Source organism: Ochotona curzoniae, unplaced genomic scaffold, assembly GCF_017591425.1.
Source record: "Ochotona curzoniae isolate NIBS_2020 unplaced genomic scaffold, NIBS_Ocur_1.0 contig_4105, whole genome shotgun sequence".
NCBI classification, from domain to species: domain Eukaryota; kingdom Metazoa; phylum Chordata; class Mammalia; order Lagomorpha; family Ochotonidae; genus Ochotona; species Ochotona curzoniae.
In genome coordinates, this window is record NW_024466129.1 from 202,144 (window position 1) to 218,446 (window position 16,303).

The window sequence follows — 16,303 nt, forward strand, 5'->3', positions numbered from 1 at the left end:
GCTTTACAAATCTGCCAGTAAGAGTTTTGTTTTGTTTTATTTGAGTAGGTGTGGTAGTAATGTAAGCTTTCTTCATAGACCATTTGATGACCAGTCTACAAGCAACGCAGGTGTTGATTCTGTCAATGGCAGCTCTTCACACCACCAGGAAGGAGCAGTTAATGGAACAGGACAAAAGAATTCCAAAGAATCTACTGGGAAAAAAAGAGAAGATCCCAAACCAGGTCCCAAAAAACCCAAAGAGAAAGTAGATGCCCTGTCACAGTTTGATCTCAACAATTATGCAAGTATGTCTTAATATTCTTTTTATTGCATTTAAGTAGTTGCTTTAAATAAGTCATCTGGAAAGGAGGCATTCAGACTGGAACTATAAGCTGACTATGAAACACCAAGTTAAAATAGCACTCACTTCTCGCACAGCCATGAGTGCTTCATAAAAGATGTATTCAGGGAAACCCAAAAAGTAGAAAACCCAGTGAACATGCTTGATCATACCTCTTCAGATTCTGTGTCTTTGAAAAGAAAATAGAACATGTTAAACTCTATGATTATGATGGAAAAAAAGCAATAGCATGAGATGCAGTGTCACTGTGACTAGATAATCTCAGAAAGCCATGAAATGATAATGTTGAATGTGCATAAGTAATACTAATTTGAATAAAACTGAGTGGTAGTACTAACTTGCCTAGAGAGTCGTGGGAAAGTTAGGGTAATATTGGTAATTCCACTTTTGGAGAAGTAAATGAGGTTTTCTTTCACGTAGTTAATGGTTATTTTACATAATGAATTCTGATTTGGCATCTTTGAAAAACAAAAGGAAATACATATGTGTAAGTTAAAGGCATTTTTAAAGCGGTGTGGATGTCCAACACCAGGGGCGGGGATTTGTTTGTCCTGAACGTTATTTCTAGACCATGACCAACAGGACTGCCTAAAATACTGTGAGAAATTCAGATTAGGTTATACCTCAAACTTCTTACACACTTCTGTTTTCAATTCGAAAAATAAATTTTTTTTTTCACAAACACAGGTGTTGTTATAATTGATGATCATCCAGAAGTAACAGTTGTTGAAGACCCCCAGTCAAATCTGAATGATGATGGTTTTACTGAAGTAGTATCCAAAAAGCAACAGAAACGTTTACAGGATGAGGAACGGAGGAAGAAGGAAGAACAAGTTATACAGGTTAAAATTTACTGCTACTTATGTAAGTTGTTGCCCAAAGTACATGAGCAGATCTCAAGGTTTCCATCTGCTGGTGAAATCATAGCTGTACTTCCTTTCAGGAATTAAAATAATTTTCATTTTTATACCTTTCAATGTCTTTTGACCACAACTTAATTAAATTTTAAGTGAGATATTTTGGCTGTGACTTTGCATTCAAGCGAGGCCATTTATACTTTAATTCAACGATTATTTGTCAGACTTGTTTGCTCCAAGATAGATTGTCCCATGATCTGATAAGTGGTGGATTTGGGATTCTGTTGCAATTTACTCATTTAAATGCCCAAGATAAAATGAAGTGTTGAATTTAGTTGAATAACCCTTGGAACCAGATTTTTTTTTAACTTGCTCATGTATTTGAAAGTCAGGATTGCAGTGAGAAAGAGAAAGCCATCCCTTGTGCACTAGTTCACTCCCCGGATGGCTGCTGCACCTGGGAGCTTCATGCAGGTCCCCAAGGTAGGACTCGCTTGGGCCTCCTACTTTTTTGTCAGGCCATTAGCAAGAAGCTGGATTAGAAGTGGAATAATTAGGACACAAAACCAGTGCCCAAATCAGGTGCCGGCCTAACAGGCTTTACCCATTCTACCCCAACTCTGGGGCCTTCTGTATTTTTTGTTATGACAATAAAATAGTAGTTCTTGTGCAAAGTATATAATTCATACTCCCAGAATTAATGTTTCTGTGATTTAATATGAGTCAAATGGAGACAATGTAATGTTTATTTTTTTACATATACATATATAGAGAGACTTTTGTCAGTTCAGGTTTTTTACTGCGAAATAGATAAAACCACGGGTTTGTCTGTTGAGTACATGTTACAGATCTGTCTTTCTCTGTTAGTCTTGGCCTCTCATGGTGTAAAAATCTCTTTGGTAGCCTTGACATTTTCTCTTGATGAAAACAAAGTTGGCAAAGGAAGAAAATTAACTGTAGGTAGTTTGATTAGAAATTATATTCATGAGTCTTTGTTTCAGGTGCATTATCATAAAAACAGTTCCGTTATTTTAAGGTCTGGAGCAAAAAGAATGCAAATGAAAAAGGAAGAAGTCAGACTTCCAAGCTTCCTCCAAGATTTGCCAAAAAGCAAGTAGCAGGGACTCAACAAGTACCGTCTCCAGCCTCAGCTCCAGTCCCAGCCCCAGCTGTGGTTCCCATGCCTGTGTCACCTGCAGCTCCAACTCCGGCCGCAACTTCAGCTCCAGTTTTAACCTCAACATCCTCTCCAGTTCCAGCCTCAGCTTCCGTTCCAGCCTCTACTTCAGCCACAGCCACAGTCTCTTCAGCTCCAGCCTCAGTGTCAGCCCCAGCTCCAACCACTATACTTGCCTCTACTTCAGCTCCGGCTCCTATCCCTATTCTTACCTCTGCCTCAGTTCCCATCCTTGCTTCAGCCCTAGCACCAACTTCAGCTCCAACTACCCTCTCAACCCCGCCTCTACCAGCCATTACAACTCCTGCACCTGTCTCTGCACCGACTGCCTCAGTCTCACTTATCCCAGCCTCGTCCTCCGCCCAAGCCTCTACTACTCCAGCCCAGACTCAGACACAGACCCACAAACCAACCCAGAATCCAGTGCAAACAACGCAATCTTCAAAACAGCCACCGCCTTCACTTCGGCTGCCTTCAGCTCAGACACCTAATGGCACGGATCATGTGACCCCCGGAAAATCCATCCAGGCTGCACAATCACATGGTGCCCTTGCAGCTGAATTATGGGATAATAAGGTAGCCCCACCTGCTGTCCTGAATGACATCTCTAAGAAATGTAAGTGTGCATCAAAGAAGTAAGGGTGGAAAATGCCATGGGAATTCAGAGGTTTGCTTCCATTGTATATGTTCAGTAAGGTTTTTTTTTTTTTTTTCTAGCTGTCTCATTGTTCTCAGTAGAAAACAGTGAATAGTTCTCCTTTTTTAATGACCTACCTTTTATTTTGGCATCTAAGAATCTATTGTTAGGGTACTGTAAAACGTCACTGTTTCGTTACCTGACATTATTAGGATTAAATTTTGTTGATCACTTGTCCTATGGCTTCTTTTCAGTAGGTCCCATTAGCCCACCACAGCCGCCTTCAGTCAGTGCATGGAATAAACCCTTAACATCATTTGGATCAACTTCATCAGAGGTATGAATAGACTTAACAGTAGCGTTAGTGGGGTTAATAGGACTGATATTCGTTGAAAAAGGCCTTTGTAAGGAAGGCCACTGAGATGGATTGCAAAACCAGTGTCAAAAGATTCTACTCCTACACCTCTGGGTAAAAGCCTGAATACATTTCTAACTGATTTCCCAATAGACCTTTGCATTGTATAAGCTACTGCTCACATTTTCACACTATTAAGGTTAAATATTTGTTTTCATTCTGTCCTCATGAAAAGATCTTGTGATACAGTTCATAATACAATTACTATTTCCTGAACCTTTATGCGGTGTTTCCAACTCGGGATGAAAATGTTTGCAGGCTTTGGCTGATTTTTTTTTTTTTTATGATAAATCCATCATTCAGGGAGGCAGCGTTAATTAAACATTTGCATTGTAACAGGTAGAACTATAAATGAAATCCTAATGAGCTCCCACTGTAGTTTAGAAAGGGCAAGGAGGTTATAGCATACTGTTTAAGGGTGACCAGTACTGAAGAGAAAAAAACAAGCAATATCCCAGAGAATGCAGTGAGAATTTAAAGTGAAATATCGAACAGCCTGCTTAGCTGACATTTGAATTAAAGATTTGATTGAGATGGGAAGCATGTTATTTCAGGGTATGTGGTGTGGTTCCGTGGATTAAACAACTTGTTTGTCGTGCTGGCATACCACCTTTTAAAAAGACAAGGTCTGGGCCAGTCATGGAACAGTGAGTTTAGCACTGGTTCAGGCCCTAGCTGCTCCACTTTTGATTCGGTTCTTTGCCAATGGGCAGTGTGGAAGATGGCCAGTGCTGGGAGCCCTGTGCCCACATAGGAGATCCAGGGAGTGTTCCTGGCTCCGTACTTCAGGCTTGCCATTTCAGCCATTTAGAAATTAAGATCTCTCCCTCCCTGTCTTGTCATTATGCCTTTCAAATAAATGGGCTATATCATGGGGAAATTTCCTGGTACAGAGAATAAGAAATACAAAAGGTATGAGACAAAGCATTCCTGGTACATTTGAAAATTTTAGAGAAGCCATATGACTGGAATGAGGTAGAATTGATGGGAGTAGATGAGTCAAAAAGACAACAGGGAGTCATGAGTTTTGAAAACAGCAGTGTCGTTATGTGACATTTCAATGTTCTGTTAAGAAACTTGGCAAATGGGGAGAGATGGTCAAGGGCAGAGGCTATGTTGTCATTAACTGATCAAATGATTGAATTTGGAGGGTATCATTCGAGGTTGTCAGAAATGGTTTATAGGTATTTGAAGATCAAGCTTGACAAGAGTTTTATTGAAGAGTTAGAAACTGGGATGAGAAGAATGAATTGAAAGTTCCAAAGCTTTTTGGCATCTGAAGGGGAAAAATGCCATTCAATAAATGCCCATCAATTGGATGTGGAGCTTTAAATACCAAATTTAGGAAAGAGAATAAGGGAGTTAGGGGTATACTAGAGTTAAGATTTTCATTTACACTATAGATGGAAATGTTAAGTGTACGAATCTGGAGGAAAGAAGAAAACAGTGAAGTTTGAAGGTATGAATTTGAAAGTGATTTAGTATATAGATGTTCAAGTATTTGGATAAAATGTCAAACATGGGGGAGCTATACAAGTGGTTAGAAAAGAGAATAAAAAATTAAGCCTTTGGCTGTCCAACTTAGGAATGTAAAAAAGCCAAAGATTTATGCGTTCTGTTGAGGTGGAGATGATGAACAATTTGTGTTACTAAAAGCCAAGTGAAAAGTAAATTTAGTGAAGGACAAAAAAAAAAGCCTGGGTATTTCAAATGCACCTGTAGAACAGATAACATGCCTCTGCATTAAGACCTGTCATTAACAGTGTGGATGTTACTAAAAACTGAGAGTTGAAGCATTGGTGGAGCAGTAGGTACAGAAGTCCAATTAACATGAGTTTAAGAGAAAACTGAGGAAAAGGTGAGAGTATAGTCAGTGTGCTACATAATAATCAAGTCAGAATGCCAGTGGTAGATCATTTGTGCAACTGTTGTTGTCCCACTATATTACGGTGTTCAGCCATATCATAAACATTTCCAAGTTTTATTTGACAGGTAGAGTTGTACAGATTTCTTCTTCCTACTGGTTCATTCTCCAAATGGCCACAGTGGCTGGAGATGGGCCAATCCAGAGCTAAGAGCTTCTTTGTGGTCTCCCTTGTGGGTCCTGGGCCCTAGTAATTGGGCCATCTTCCACAGCTTTTAGGCACATGAGCTGAGAACATTATTGGCAGTGGAGCAGCCAGAACCTATGGGATGGGTGCTCCACTTGCTGCAGCACAGCACGGACCCAGGCTCAGTGCTTCGGAACCCCAATGTACTCATTGTCCTTTTGCATGTTGGTCTTGGCATTGCGATTACTCATTAACAGCATAATTTATATGCACATTTCAGTATTTTTCTGGCTAATATATGCAAAGGACAGAGTGAGAAATTGTGTTTTTTATCTTTTTTCCTCAACTGCTAGCATCTATTTACAGACATTGTACAAGTTTGTAGTAAAGGATGTTAAGTTTGCACAGTTGTATAAGGATGTTTGCATTCATCTTCATGATATCATTTTTCTTAATGCTGGAATTTTAGATTAGAAAATTTTCACATTTGACCAGACGTAAACGACCTCTAATGAGATGTTTATCTGAGTGTAGAATTTCATTATTGAATAAAGCTAATTAACAAGAATTTTTGTTGTGGCATGTTATCATATTTGCTTATTAGCGTGTGAGTGTTTATTAAAGATTCAGGTGGCAGGGGATTTGGCACAGTGGGTGAATTAGCTGTCAGTTGGAATGCCTACATCCCACGTTAGAATGGCAGGTTGAATCCCAGGATTCCAATCCGCCTTCCTGCTGATGTGCCTGAAACTGCAGCACCCACACGGGCCGATTAGGACAAAGTTCTTGGCTCCTGACATTGGCATGGTCCAGCTTTGGCTGTTACAAGCATTTGATATCTCTGCCCCCTCTCATTTTGCTTTTCAGATAAATCTTAAATCTGAATTGCATGCTTTACTCAAGCTGATGCTTACTGTATACAATGTGTTTGACACACCAAGTTCAGGGGTACCAGAAAAAGGTTATGAATTGACGACTTAAACCAAAGATACTTGCAATTCACTGTATATTCTGGGGCTTTCTCTGTGGTCCTAAAGCATTCCATCCCCTAACTGTGATAGTTTATAATCCTTACTTGAATTTTCGCTACTTTATTTTCTATACCACCTAGAGTGCAAGTTAAATTGCGTATCACAGAGAAGGTTGCTCAGTAAATTGTCAGAAAATTTTTTTTCAAAGCTACTGATAAATTGGTAACACTGATATAGCTTATCTTTTTCTTCCATTTACTTTAAAAACTATTTTTATTTGAAAGGCAGGTTTAAACAGAGAAAGGGAGAGAGAGAGAGAGAGAGAGACATCTTTCTCCTGGTTCACTCCCCAAATGGCTGAAATAGCCAGAGCTGAGCTAATTCAAAGCTGGGAGCCAGGAGCTTCATTCAGGACCCCCACATGAGTTAAGGGTTGCTAGGACATGGGCCACCCTCTGCTACTTTCCCAGGGTCTAAGCAGAGAGCTGGATTGAGAGTGGAGCAGCCAGCGCACAAACTGGAGCCTATATGGGATGTCATCTCTTCCATATGGAAAAATTAGCCTGAGCCACCACACCAGCCCCTTTTAGTTTTGTTTAAGTCATACAACAATCTGAGTCCAGGATTTGCCCATAATCTTATTGTAACTTTTTTTTTTTAAGATTTATTTTTATTTAAGGGCAGAGTTACAGAGAGGAGAGACACAAAGATCTTCCATCCTCTGATTCACTCCCCAAATGGCCACAATAGCCAGGGCTGGGCCAGTCCAAAACCAGGAGTCAGGGACATCCTCCAGGTTTCCCATGTGGTTGTAGGGTCCTGTGGGCTTGGCCCATCGTCTGCTACCTTCACAGGCCATTAGCAGGTAGCTGGGTCGGAAGTGGAACTACTTAGATTTGAACTGTTGCCTGAATGAAATGTTAAGTGTTAGCATGGGACACCCCAACACCAGCCATTTGTTTTCTAACACAAATCAAATGTGGTTAAAGGAAGGGTCTCCTAAAACATAATCATGTTTCAGTTAATATGTAAATAGCTCTAAACCTCTTCCATTCTACCATATAAAATTCAGTGAAATCCAAACTCTATTTGATAGCAAGTTTTTAAATGTTATTTTCCAAGGGAACAAAGAGTCAAGAGAGTGGAGTTGAAATTGGAATTGACACAATTCAATTTGGAGCTCCAGCTTCAAATGGGAATGAAAATGAAGTTGTTCCTGTGCTTTCGGAAAAATCTGAAAAAATACCTGAACCAAAAGAACAACGACAAAAGCAGCCGCGGGCAGGACCTATTAAAGCCCAGAAGGTAAATATAATTCATAGGCTATACAGAATTTCGACGGCTCTATTAACACATATGGCCAACAAGTAGCATTTTTAAATTGGTATGTGATAAGATGTCCTTGTGATACATTTTTTTCGTGACCATTTGGCTTCAGCTTCCAGATTTGAGTCCTGTAGAAAACAAAGAGCATAAACCTGGTCCTATTGGAAAGGAGCGTTCATTAAAGAATAGAAAAGTAAAAGATGCCCAACAGGTGGAGCCAGAAGGACAGGAAAAGCCTAACTCTGCTCCGATCAGAAGCACAGATCCTTCCACAAACAAGGAAAGCAAAGCAGTCTCAGAAATGTCTGCTGACATAGGAACAATGATCTCTGTGTCGTCTGCAGAATACAGCACAAACGCAAAGGTGAGCAACGGCAGGGAGCTGGCTCAGCTGATATACTTGCATGTAACATGAATGTGGTTTATTTCACGATAACTTGGTGATATAAAATTAAAATGTTTGTATTGGATTTGGGATTTTTTGTGTTTTGTTTGTTTTTGTTTTTAAGAATACTTCTGAATTATTTGAGTAGCTTAAAGTACCATGTCTGTGTAAGATTGGCTTTGTGGACTTGAAGTAATGTCCTGTATTTTATGAGTAGATTGTGATGCACTGTCTTACGTTGGCCCTAGTTAGAGTGGTTGAGCATTAAAGCATGTTGACTTGGTGACTGCAGTGAATGAAAGGTGTATTGCTTTTAAAAAACAAAATGCAGTCTGCACCCCATTTCCATGGGTTCGGTCAGGTACAGATCAAAAATATTAAATAAGTTCTGTCCTGAACACACATACACTTTTCTCTCTGGTATCATTTTTTTAAAACATTGCATTATGAAACCATTTTCATGGCATTTACACTGTATTAGGTGTCATAAGTAACCTAGAGATAATTTAAAGTACATAGGAAGATAGAAGTATAATATGCAAATAATTTGCCATATTATATACCTGCCATTTTGTGTTGCTCTGGAAAATAAACTGATAAAAAGAAGTGATACTCTTTTATTAAATGTTTCTTTTAATTGCCATACAGCTGAGTCAATGCAAATAAAACTCCGTGTGATTCAACTCTAGAGTACTATATTTATTTAAAGATTCATGTTGATAAACATGCTTGGATCCTGAATCTTATTTTGTGTAAGAACTAAGATTTTGTAGTTTGCGTATCTGTGCCATTTTTAGTTTGGAGAGAAACAAATCCATATTTGGTTATAAGCTATAAAATGAGTTTTTAAAAAGCACTAAGTAATTTGTACTGATATACAGGAATTATTTGGTGTGATTGACCACTCTTAAGTACTATACAGTACAGTTTTAAATGGGCCAGAACTCAGTTCCCAACAGTTGACATGTTGCCTTTCATGGTGTGTCCATGTTGTATGAGTCGATAAATTGACATCTAAAACAACTGCTAGGCTAGCACCAGAAAAGCGATTCATGAATTCACTTTGAAACCTATCTCTCTATTACTCCTCCACAGGAGTCTGTAACAGACTATACCACACCTTCCTCTCTGCCTAACACTGTGGCTACTAATACTGCAAAGATGGAGGATGCTCTGGTTAATAATGTAAGTAATCATAAGGAGCACAGCTGTCACTATGCCATCCATTCCTAAGAACATCAAATTTCAACTTAAGATCAAGGCTTATGATGGTTAGATTGAATTTCATTAGTACGAATCCTATTAACCTGGTTTTGGGGAAGAATTTTTATCCTTATGCCTCCCATCCTACAAAGTCATCTTATTTAGTTTATAATTCTATTATATGAAGCTATTTTGTAATGGACTAAAGTGTCCATGTATATATTTGACCATGACTACATTCCTGTGGTGAATGTTGGTATAATTGCTACATAAATGCTAATAAACTTAGGCCCTAATATGAGGTGATGCTATATCATGTTATAAATTAGCCTTCTTTTCCCAGAGCTATTGTAGTTCAAGAATGTGTTAGCCAATCAGTTTATTTTTCCTAGCTCAGTTGACTGACGTTTGAAATTTTAAACTCTAAAGTGTTAGGTGACTGATTTGAAGATACTTGTGTGATCCTTGTTTTGCAGAGCTAGTATGATAGGTATTTGGTAAGCTACTTTTATAAATATAGCCCTCTGTGGGGCTGCAGTAGTAAGCTACAGTAGCTGTCTTCCAGAAATGCTAGTCTGTTTCGGTGTGTTTGTTTTGTTGTTGTTATTTAAAGATTTACTTATTTACTTGAAAGCAAGAAGGGGTGGGAATGATGCAGATCTTCCACCCAGTAGTTCACTGGCCGCACTGTCGGCATCGGGCCAGGCTGCAGCCGGAAACCAGGAGCTTCATCCTGATTCCCCATGTGGGTAGTACAAATCCAGGCAATTGAGAGAGCCATCATATGGTGCTTCCCTAGGCCATTAGAGGGAGATGGGTTGCAGTTGGATCAGCCAGGACCCAAGCCAGACACTCATGCATCACAAGCAGAAGTTTTGTCTGTTAAAAACACAGCATTGGTGTCACTGTTCATTCTGTTAAACATCTTTGACAGATAACTACTTAAGTCTCTTCTAAAGGACCTTATCATTTTGAGTGTAAAAATCATGATGTTTTCTCAGATTTTTCTCCCATGGTTTCTATTCTTTAGCATCAAGTATATCCAACTTGAGAAAGTTGAGCTGCACTGAGGATCACTTAATTCCATTTTTATTGTGCTGTGGAAGGACTCCTGATACATAGCTGAGGAAAAATAGCAGAAGGGACCCATATGTTTAGTGATGAAAGAGCTACCTAAAAGCCTTGTCCAGTGTTTCAGATTCATATTCCAAATCTGTCTTTTCTTTTTCTCTAACCAGCTTGACTTGCTGTACCTTGTATAGGGTATAAAGGAAACTTGGGTAGGAGAAAAAGGCTTGCTTTAAGATTTAGCTTAACAAATGTGAAACAGTCTCCACAAAATAATTCTCATTAAAAAAGGTATATGTTTAACTGGTTTTTCAGGAAATATATGCTCCTTTTGCCCAAATTGCCTTCTGCAAATATAATCTATGAAATGATAATAAGAAATTTAAGAACAGTTTTTCAGAATCCTTTAAATGCTGGAAGCAAATTTCATATACATAGTGAATAGTCTATATTTGGTTGACAAAAGTATGTCCAGGCCATACAAGTATTTGCAAGCAGCAACCAAGTTTGAATCAGGGATGATTCCAATGTTGGCTGACTTACACCAACTGAGGTGGTAATTCTAAACTTAATATAGTATTGACAACAGATGTCGTACATGGAAAATTTTTCATTTGAATGTTTGTGGGGTTTTTTATTTTTTTTTAAATTAATCTGTTTTATATGTAGAAATTTTGTTTAAGAAGTCACTTCAAGATGACTCTCTTCTGAGGATTAATCTATATTTTTATGATCCTAACTGATAATATTTGATATTACATAGTATTACATGGTCATGTTTTTTGGATATTTTGAATATTTAAAATATAGGTGGTATTTTTATTATTCCACAGCTACTTTCTAGAGTTCTAAGAATGTCCATACTATTACAGACCTCAGAACAACTGGATGAATCATTAAAAGTAAACATACAGGTGTGATATTACATAATAAAATCCCAAAATACAGGGTCAGAGAAATAACCAGACCCCCCCCCCCCATCCCCCCAAATAAATGGTAGTAAGTTTTCTAATCTTCCAGTTGCTAACCACATTTGCTATGGGCATTTTATTAGCCTCAACAACAGTTTAATAAAGTAAGAGGAATGGTCTATACTTTTCTCTTAAGATTACCTTTCTTCTTAAATCTACTTATCAGAAAAATGACTGTTTTGAATTAGTCATGTTTCTCATACCATCACTGTCACATCAACTCTCTATTAGATTCCTGGATCCCTGTGTCAGTAATTCCTGGTAACGGAGTCCTTCAAACTTCACAAAAGAGTGACTCCAAAGGCTAATAGCGTCATTAATACCTGCAAGATTATTTGAAATACAGAACCTCAGATTCTAATCCAGATCAACTGATCTGAAATCTAATTTTAACTGTCTCCCTATGATTTATGTACACATTAAAATATGACCAGCATCACACTTTATGTATGTGTGGTATTTTTTTTTTCACTAATTTCTGCATTAAAATTTAGTATTTCTCTTTAAACTTTCTGTATAATTATCAACTGAGTGCAGCATAACTCGAAACTAGTCAGAGCTCATTTAAGTTGGCTCTGATAAAGAACCACCCTTTGGCTTTATGTTCGTAGGCTTTGTAGTAGATTTAGTTAGATTATGATGTGTGTGACGTGCCTTTTCAGGTGCCCCTGCCCAACACTCTTCCCCTCCCTAAGAGGGAGACTGTTCAGCCGAGCTCCGGCCTCACTTCAGTTCCTCCCACTACTTTCAGCCTCACCTTCAAGGTATGTACAACATCCTCGCTAAGCTCCTTAAATAGTGCATGCAAGAAGATACGTTTTTGGTATCTGTACTACTATTATGCGGTCAGTAACAATACTGAGCTGTGGAATAGTATTACATTATACTTTAGAAATACGTCCTTGCCTTTAAAGTGAGACCTATTATGCTTGGGAATGCATATGTTCTGTATATGTTCTGAATAACTCTTAAGGACCATGAATAATTTCTCTGTATATAAGCTGTGTCCATAAAATACTAACATGGTATCACACTTTTTAATTTGTTAGTTCTATCTCAGGTACTAGTAAAGACAAAAGTATTTTTTCCTCCCTGTGATAATGTGAACTGAATAAATGTAATGAGGATGTAGTTGTTCAGTGCAAATATATTTCATAAGCAAAATCAGAACTTCTTTTAAGAGATCAGAGGAGACTCTTTCAGTGGTTTTTATGTCCAGAAATCATAATTTGAGTTATATTAGTGCTTTTTGGAAAAATAAGTTTGTATATGAAAGGCAGAGTTATAGAGAGAGGGAGAGATACTCCATCGGTTAATTCTCAAATGGCTGCAACAGCCAGAGCTCAACAGAAATAAAGTCCAGAGCCAGGAGCTTCCTCCAGGTCTCCACGTGAGTGTAGGGGCCCAGGTACCTGAGAACCTTGCTGTACTGCTTTCCCAAGCTATCAGGATGAAACTGGATTGGAAATGAAATAGCCAGGACTCGAGCCTGCACCTGTATGGGTTGCTAGCACTCAGAGTGGAGGCTTAGCTGACTCTGCCATAGCACCAGCCCCTGATAGTGCACTTTTCAAGTTGAGTTATTTCAGAATATTTTAAATCAGTTGTTAACTTTGGGTTAGTCTATGACTTTAAAAAAAAAAAAAAGGGTGCAAGCATGGCATTAAGGAATTTTTAAATTGTGTTTATTGCTCATTGATAATCTGTTTAGCAGATCTGCTAGGGTTTCCCTGCTTGACGGTGAGTCTCTGGCAGTGTTTAGAGGTGAGGGTCTGTGATGTGATCACAGGCCATTCCTGCACTGGTTTTAACTGGATTCCCAGCTTCCTGCTCATTTGTCTCCTTCCTCAACTTAGAGAGGGATCTTCCATCTGCAGTTTGATTCCCCAAATGGCCACAATGACAAAGACTGGACCAGGCATTTGGACTGTCTTCAGCTTTTATTGGACACATTGAAAGTGAATTGAATCCTATGAAGGATAGCTGGTAGTACTGAGGGTGCTGCTTAACCGACTGCCACAGTGTCAGCCCCAAGACTGATTTCATAAGACAACACCTCTGTTTAGCCACTCGTACTGTGCACTGTCAGTTCCTTCTAGCCTTTTTGCTGGTTTGGGGGTTTTTGGGTTTTTTTTGTTTTTTATTTTTTTCTTTTAAATTGAATGACATCTTAGCCTGTGTTCTGTAGATTTTCATCATTATAATGTTTAAGGTAGTAGTATACCTTCATGTAATGTCATCTTCAGTTATTTTTAATGCACTTGTTAATTTTTTAGAATGCTCATTCATCATTATCTTTCACTCATTTTTAACATTTCAAGAAGGTATAATATGTTTAGAATTTGTGTACATTTAAATTACATTTGCTTAAATTTGGGAGTATTCTGACATCTCTCGAGTAGTAGATGAATAGGAGGAAATTTGTCCTATATGTACATGTTTAATAAGTAAATACCTGGAGCCTTTGTATTGTTTAACATGAAATGCAATAATTAATGCATTTACAATGCACTGAAACAGTAAGTATTACACTCTGAATTTGCTATAAACCACAAAATTTCAGATGGTGCATGCAAATTCTGTTTCCTTGGAGGAAACATAAGGGGTTTGTTTTAAAATAAAATTCATGCAGTGAACTCTGTTTTTAAATGGATTCAGAATAAAATATGTTCTGATTAACAAATCTTGAACTGTTAAAAAATTTTAATTTAGAAATTAGAGCTCAAGCACCCATAAATGTAAGACATCAGATGTAAGACATCAAGGCCATGATTAACTGTCTTGAAGATTTACTTGAAAGGCACAGACAGAGGGGGATGATTCTCCATCTGCTGGTTGATTCCCCAAATGGCTCCAGCAGCTAGGTCTGGGCAAGGCCAAAGCACAAGCTGGAAGCTTCATCTTGTTTTCCCATTTGGGTTTGTGACAAAGACCTGAGCTTTCATGCCATCTTTTGCTGCCTTACCAGGAATAGTAACAGGAAGCTGGATGGAAAATAGCAACCAGCATTGGATGCTTATGTCACAGGAAGGAGAGAAAAAGATCTCCACCTTCTGGTCTTTTCCCAAAATGGCCACAGTGGCTAGACCTGAGCTGATCCAAAGCCAGGAGACAAGGGCTTCCTCCAGACCCCCCACTTGTGTGCATTGTCCCAAGGCTTTGAGCCCTCCACTGTTTTCCCAGGCTGTAAAGAAGGAACTACTTTTTAAAGCAGTCTGAGAATACTTCACATATCTAATCTGTGCTGCTTACTGAAACATCTGCTTGTTACATGCTTGGAGTCTTGAAATGTGGCTGGTCTAAGCAGAGATGTGTTGTAAGTGCAGAATGAAAAATACCCTGTGTCTGGAATTTAATATTACTTAAAACAAATCATTAATTTTACATTGATTTGATTTAATATAGGTTTATTAGACTAAACAAAATGCTACCAAACATTTACTTGAATGGCAGAGTGACACAGTGAAGCAGAGATGGAGACAGAAATTTTCCATCTTGCTGATTCATTCAGCAAAATTACCTGAATAGCCAGAGCTGGGCCAACCAAAGCTAATGATTGGAGTTCTATCCCCATCTCCCCTGTGGTCACAGGGGCCTGAGTACTTGAGCCGTCTTTCTCTGTTGCCAAGTGTGTTAGCCAGGCAGCTGACTACTAAAGCGTGTGTGGAACCAACTTTGGTTAGTAGTGCTGCTGTAGTCAGTAAGATGTGTTTCTGTCTTTCAAGAAGCTGCAGCTAAAAGCAGAAACAGACAGCTAGGGCCAGGACCTAAAACTCTGAACGTGAGATGTTCCTTTTGTACATCAGACCTAAAACCTATCAGGGTGTGTTGCCTCTTAGAGAACAAAGCATGAAACAACCACCAAAATGTGGCCCGCTGCCTGCTCTTCACAAGTGTTGTCGTAAAAAGAAAGAATGGAGAGAGTGGAGACTTGCTGAGAACATTTCCTAGAGGCAGATCTTTTAGCTAGCTCCCAAAGGGAGATGATATAGAAGCGGTAATGTTAGTGTCATTTCACTAATCTATTGTTCAAAGCCCTTAACAGTTCAACACATCCTGTAAAAAACAATCCCTTACTGGCTTCTGCTTTTCATAAAGGAGCACAAAGAGACTGGAATTCCCCCCCAGACTCCCACCCCCCGACAGATTTTCCCCACATTGCTACAACAGTATAGTCCTTCATAAGGAGTCATGATTCCATCAGCCTGTTACTTAAGTGTACCCCGACATTGCTGGTATAGACGATGTCACACAGTCCAGCATCCCATTGTCTACACATGTCCAACAGTTTCAGTGGAACACTAGGATCTTAATCTGTTTATTTTGTAGCTTTAAGATTGTACTTGTAATTTGAATAGATATGTGTGTCTATTCTGTGTTGACTTGGTTTTTTTTCTTGTTTCATCAAATGTGCATTTGATTGCAGATGGAGTCTGCACGCAAGGCGTGGGAGAATTCTCCAAATGTGAGGGAAAAGGGGTCTCCAGTGACCTCCGCAGCACCACCAATTGCAAGTGGAGTCAGCAGCAGTGCCAGTGGACCAAGCACTGCTACTTACAATTCGTTCTCAAGTGCGTCGATGGCTCAAATCCCTGTCGCTTCAGTCACTCCTACGACATCACTATCAGGTGGAACCTTTTTGTACCATCCTTCAAATGTATCTTGAATTCTTTAAAATTTGATATCCTGCTCACTCCCTGCCTCCAAAGGTGTTATGTAGCGGGGGTCAGTGCTAGGACTCAGTGCACTAAGCTGTGATACCTGCGTTGCACATCAAGTACCAGTTCGATTTCTAGCTGCTTGCTACCAATTCAGCTCCCTGTCGATGCACCTGGGAAGGTAGGGAAAGATGGCCCATATCCAGGAGGACCCGCATGAAGCTCGCAGCTCCTGGCCTGG

General features: G+C 39.1%; 1 protein-coding gene across 6 annotated transcripts in view; it reads left to right on the plus strand.

Annotated features, from left to right (window-relative positions):
* PRRC2C (proline rich coiled-coil 2C) overlaps positions 1 to 16,303 on the plus strand; it is a 76,814-nt gene that overhangs the window by 47,800 nt on the left and 12,711 nt on the right. For 3 of the 6 annotated variants that reach the window (XM_040984246.1, XM_040984247.1, XM_040984251.1), the window contains exons 17-25: positions 79 to 287; positions 1,031 to 1,185; positions 2,222 to 2,993; positions 3,269 to 3,351; positions 7,574 to 7,756; positions 7,890 to 8,141; positions 9,258 to 9,347; positions 12,067 to 12,168; positions 15,831 to 16,032. In XM_040984246.1, the coding sequence (XP_040840180.1) occupies positions 79 to 287; positions 1,031 to 1,185; positions 2,222 to 2,993; positions 3,269 to 3,351; positions 7,574 to 7,756; positions 7,890 to 8,141; positions 9,258 to 9,347; positions 12,067 to 12,168; positions 15,831 to 16,032 (2,048 nt within the window). The remainder of the gene's footprint in view (positions 1 to 78; positions 288 to 1,030; positions 1,186 to 2,221; positions 2,994 to 3,268; positions 3,352 to 7,573; positions 7,757 to 7,889; positions 8,142 to 9,257; positions 9,348 to 12,066; positions 12,169 to 15,830; positions 16,033 to 16,303) is intronic. The other 3 variants (XM_040984249.1, XM_040984250.1, XM_040984245.1) reach the window with 1 other exon arrangement.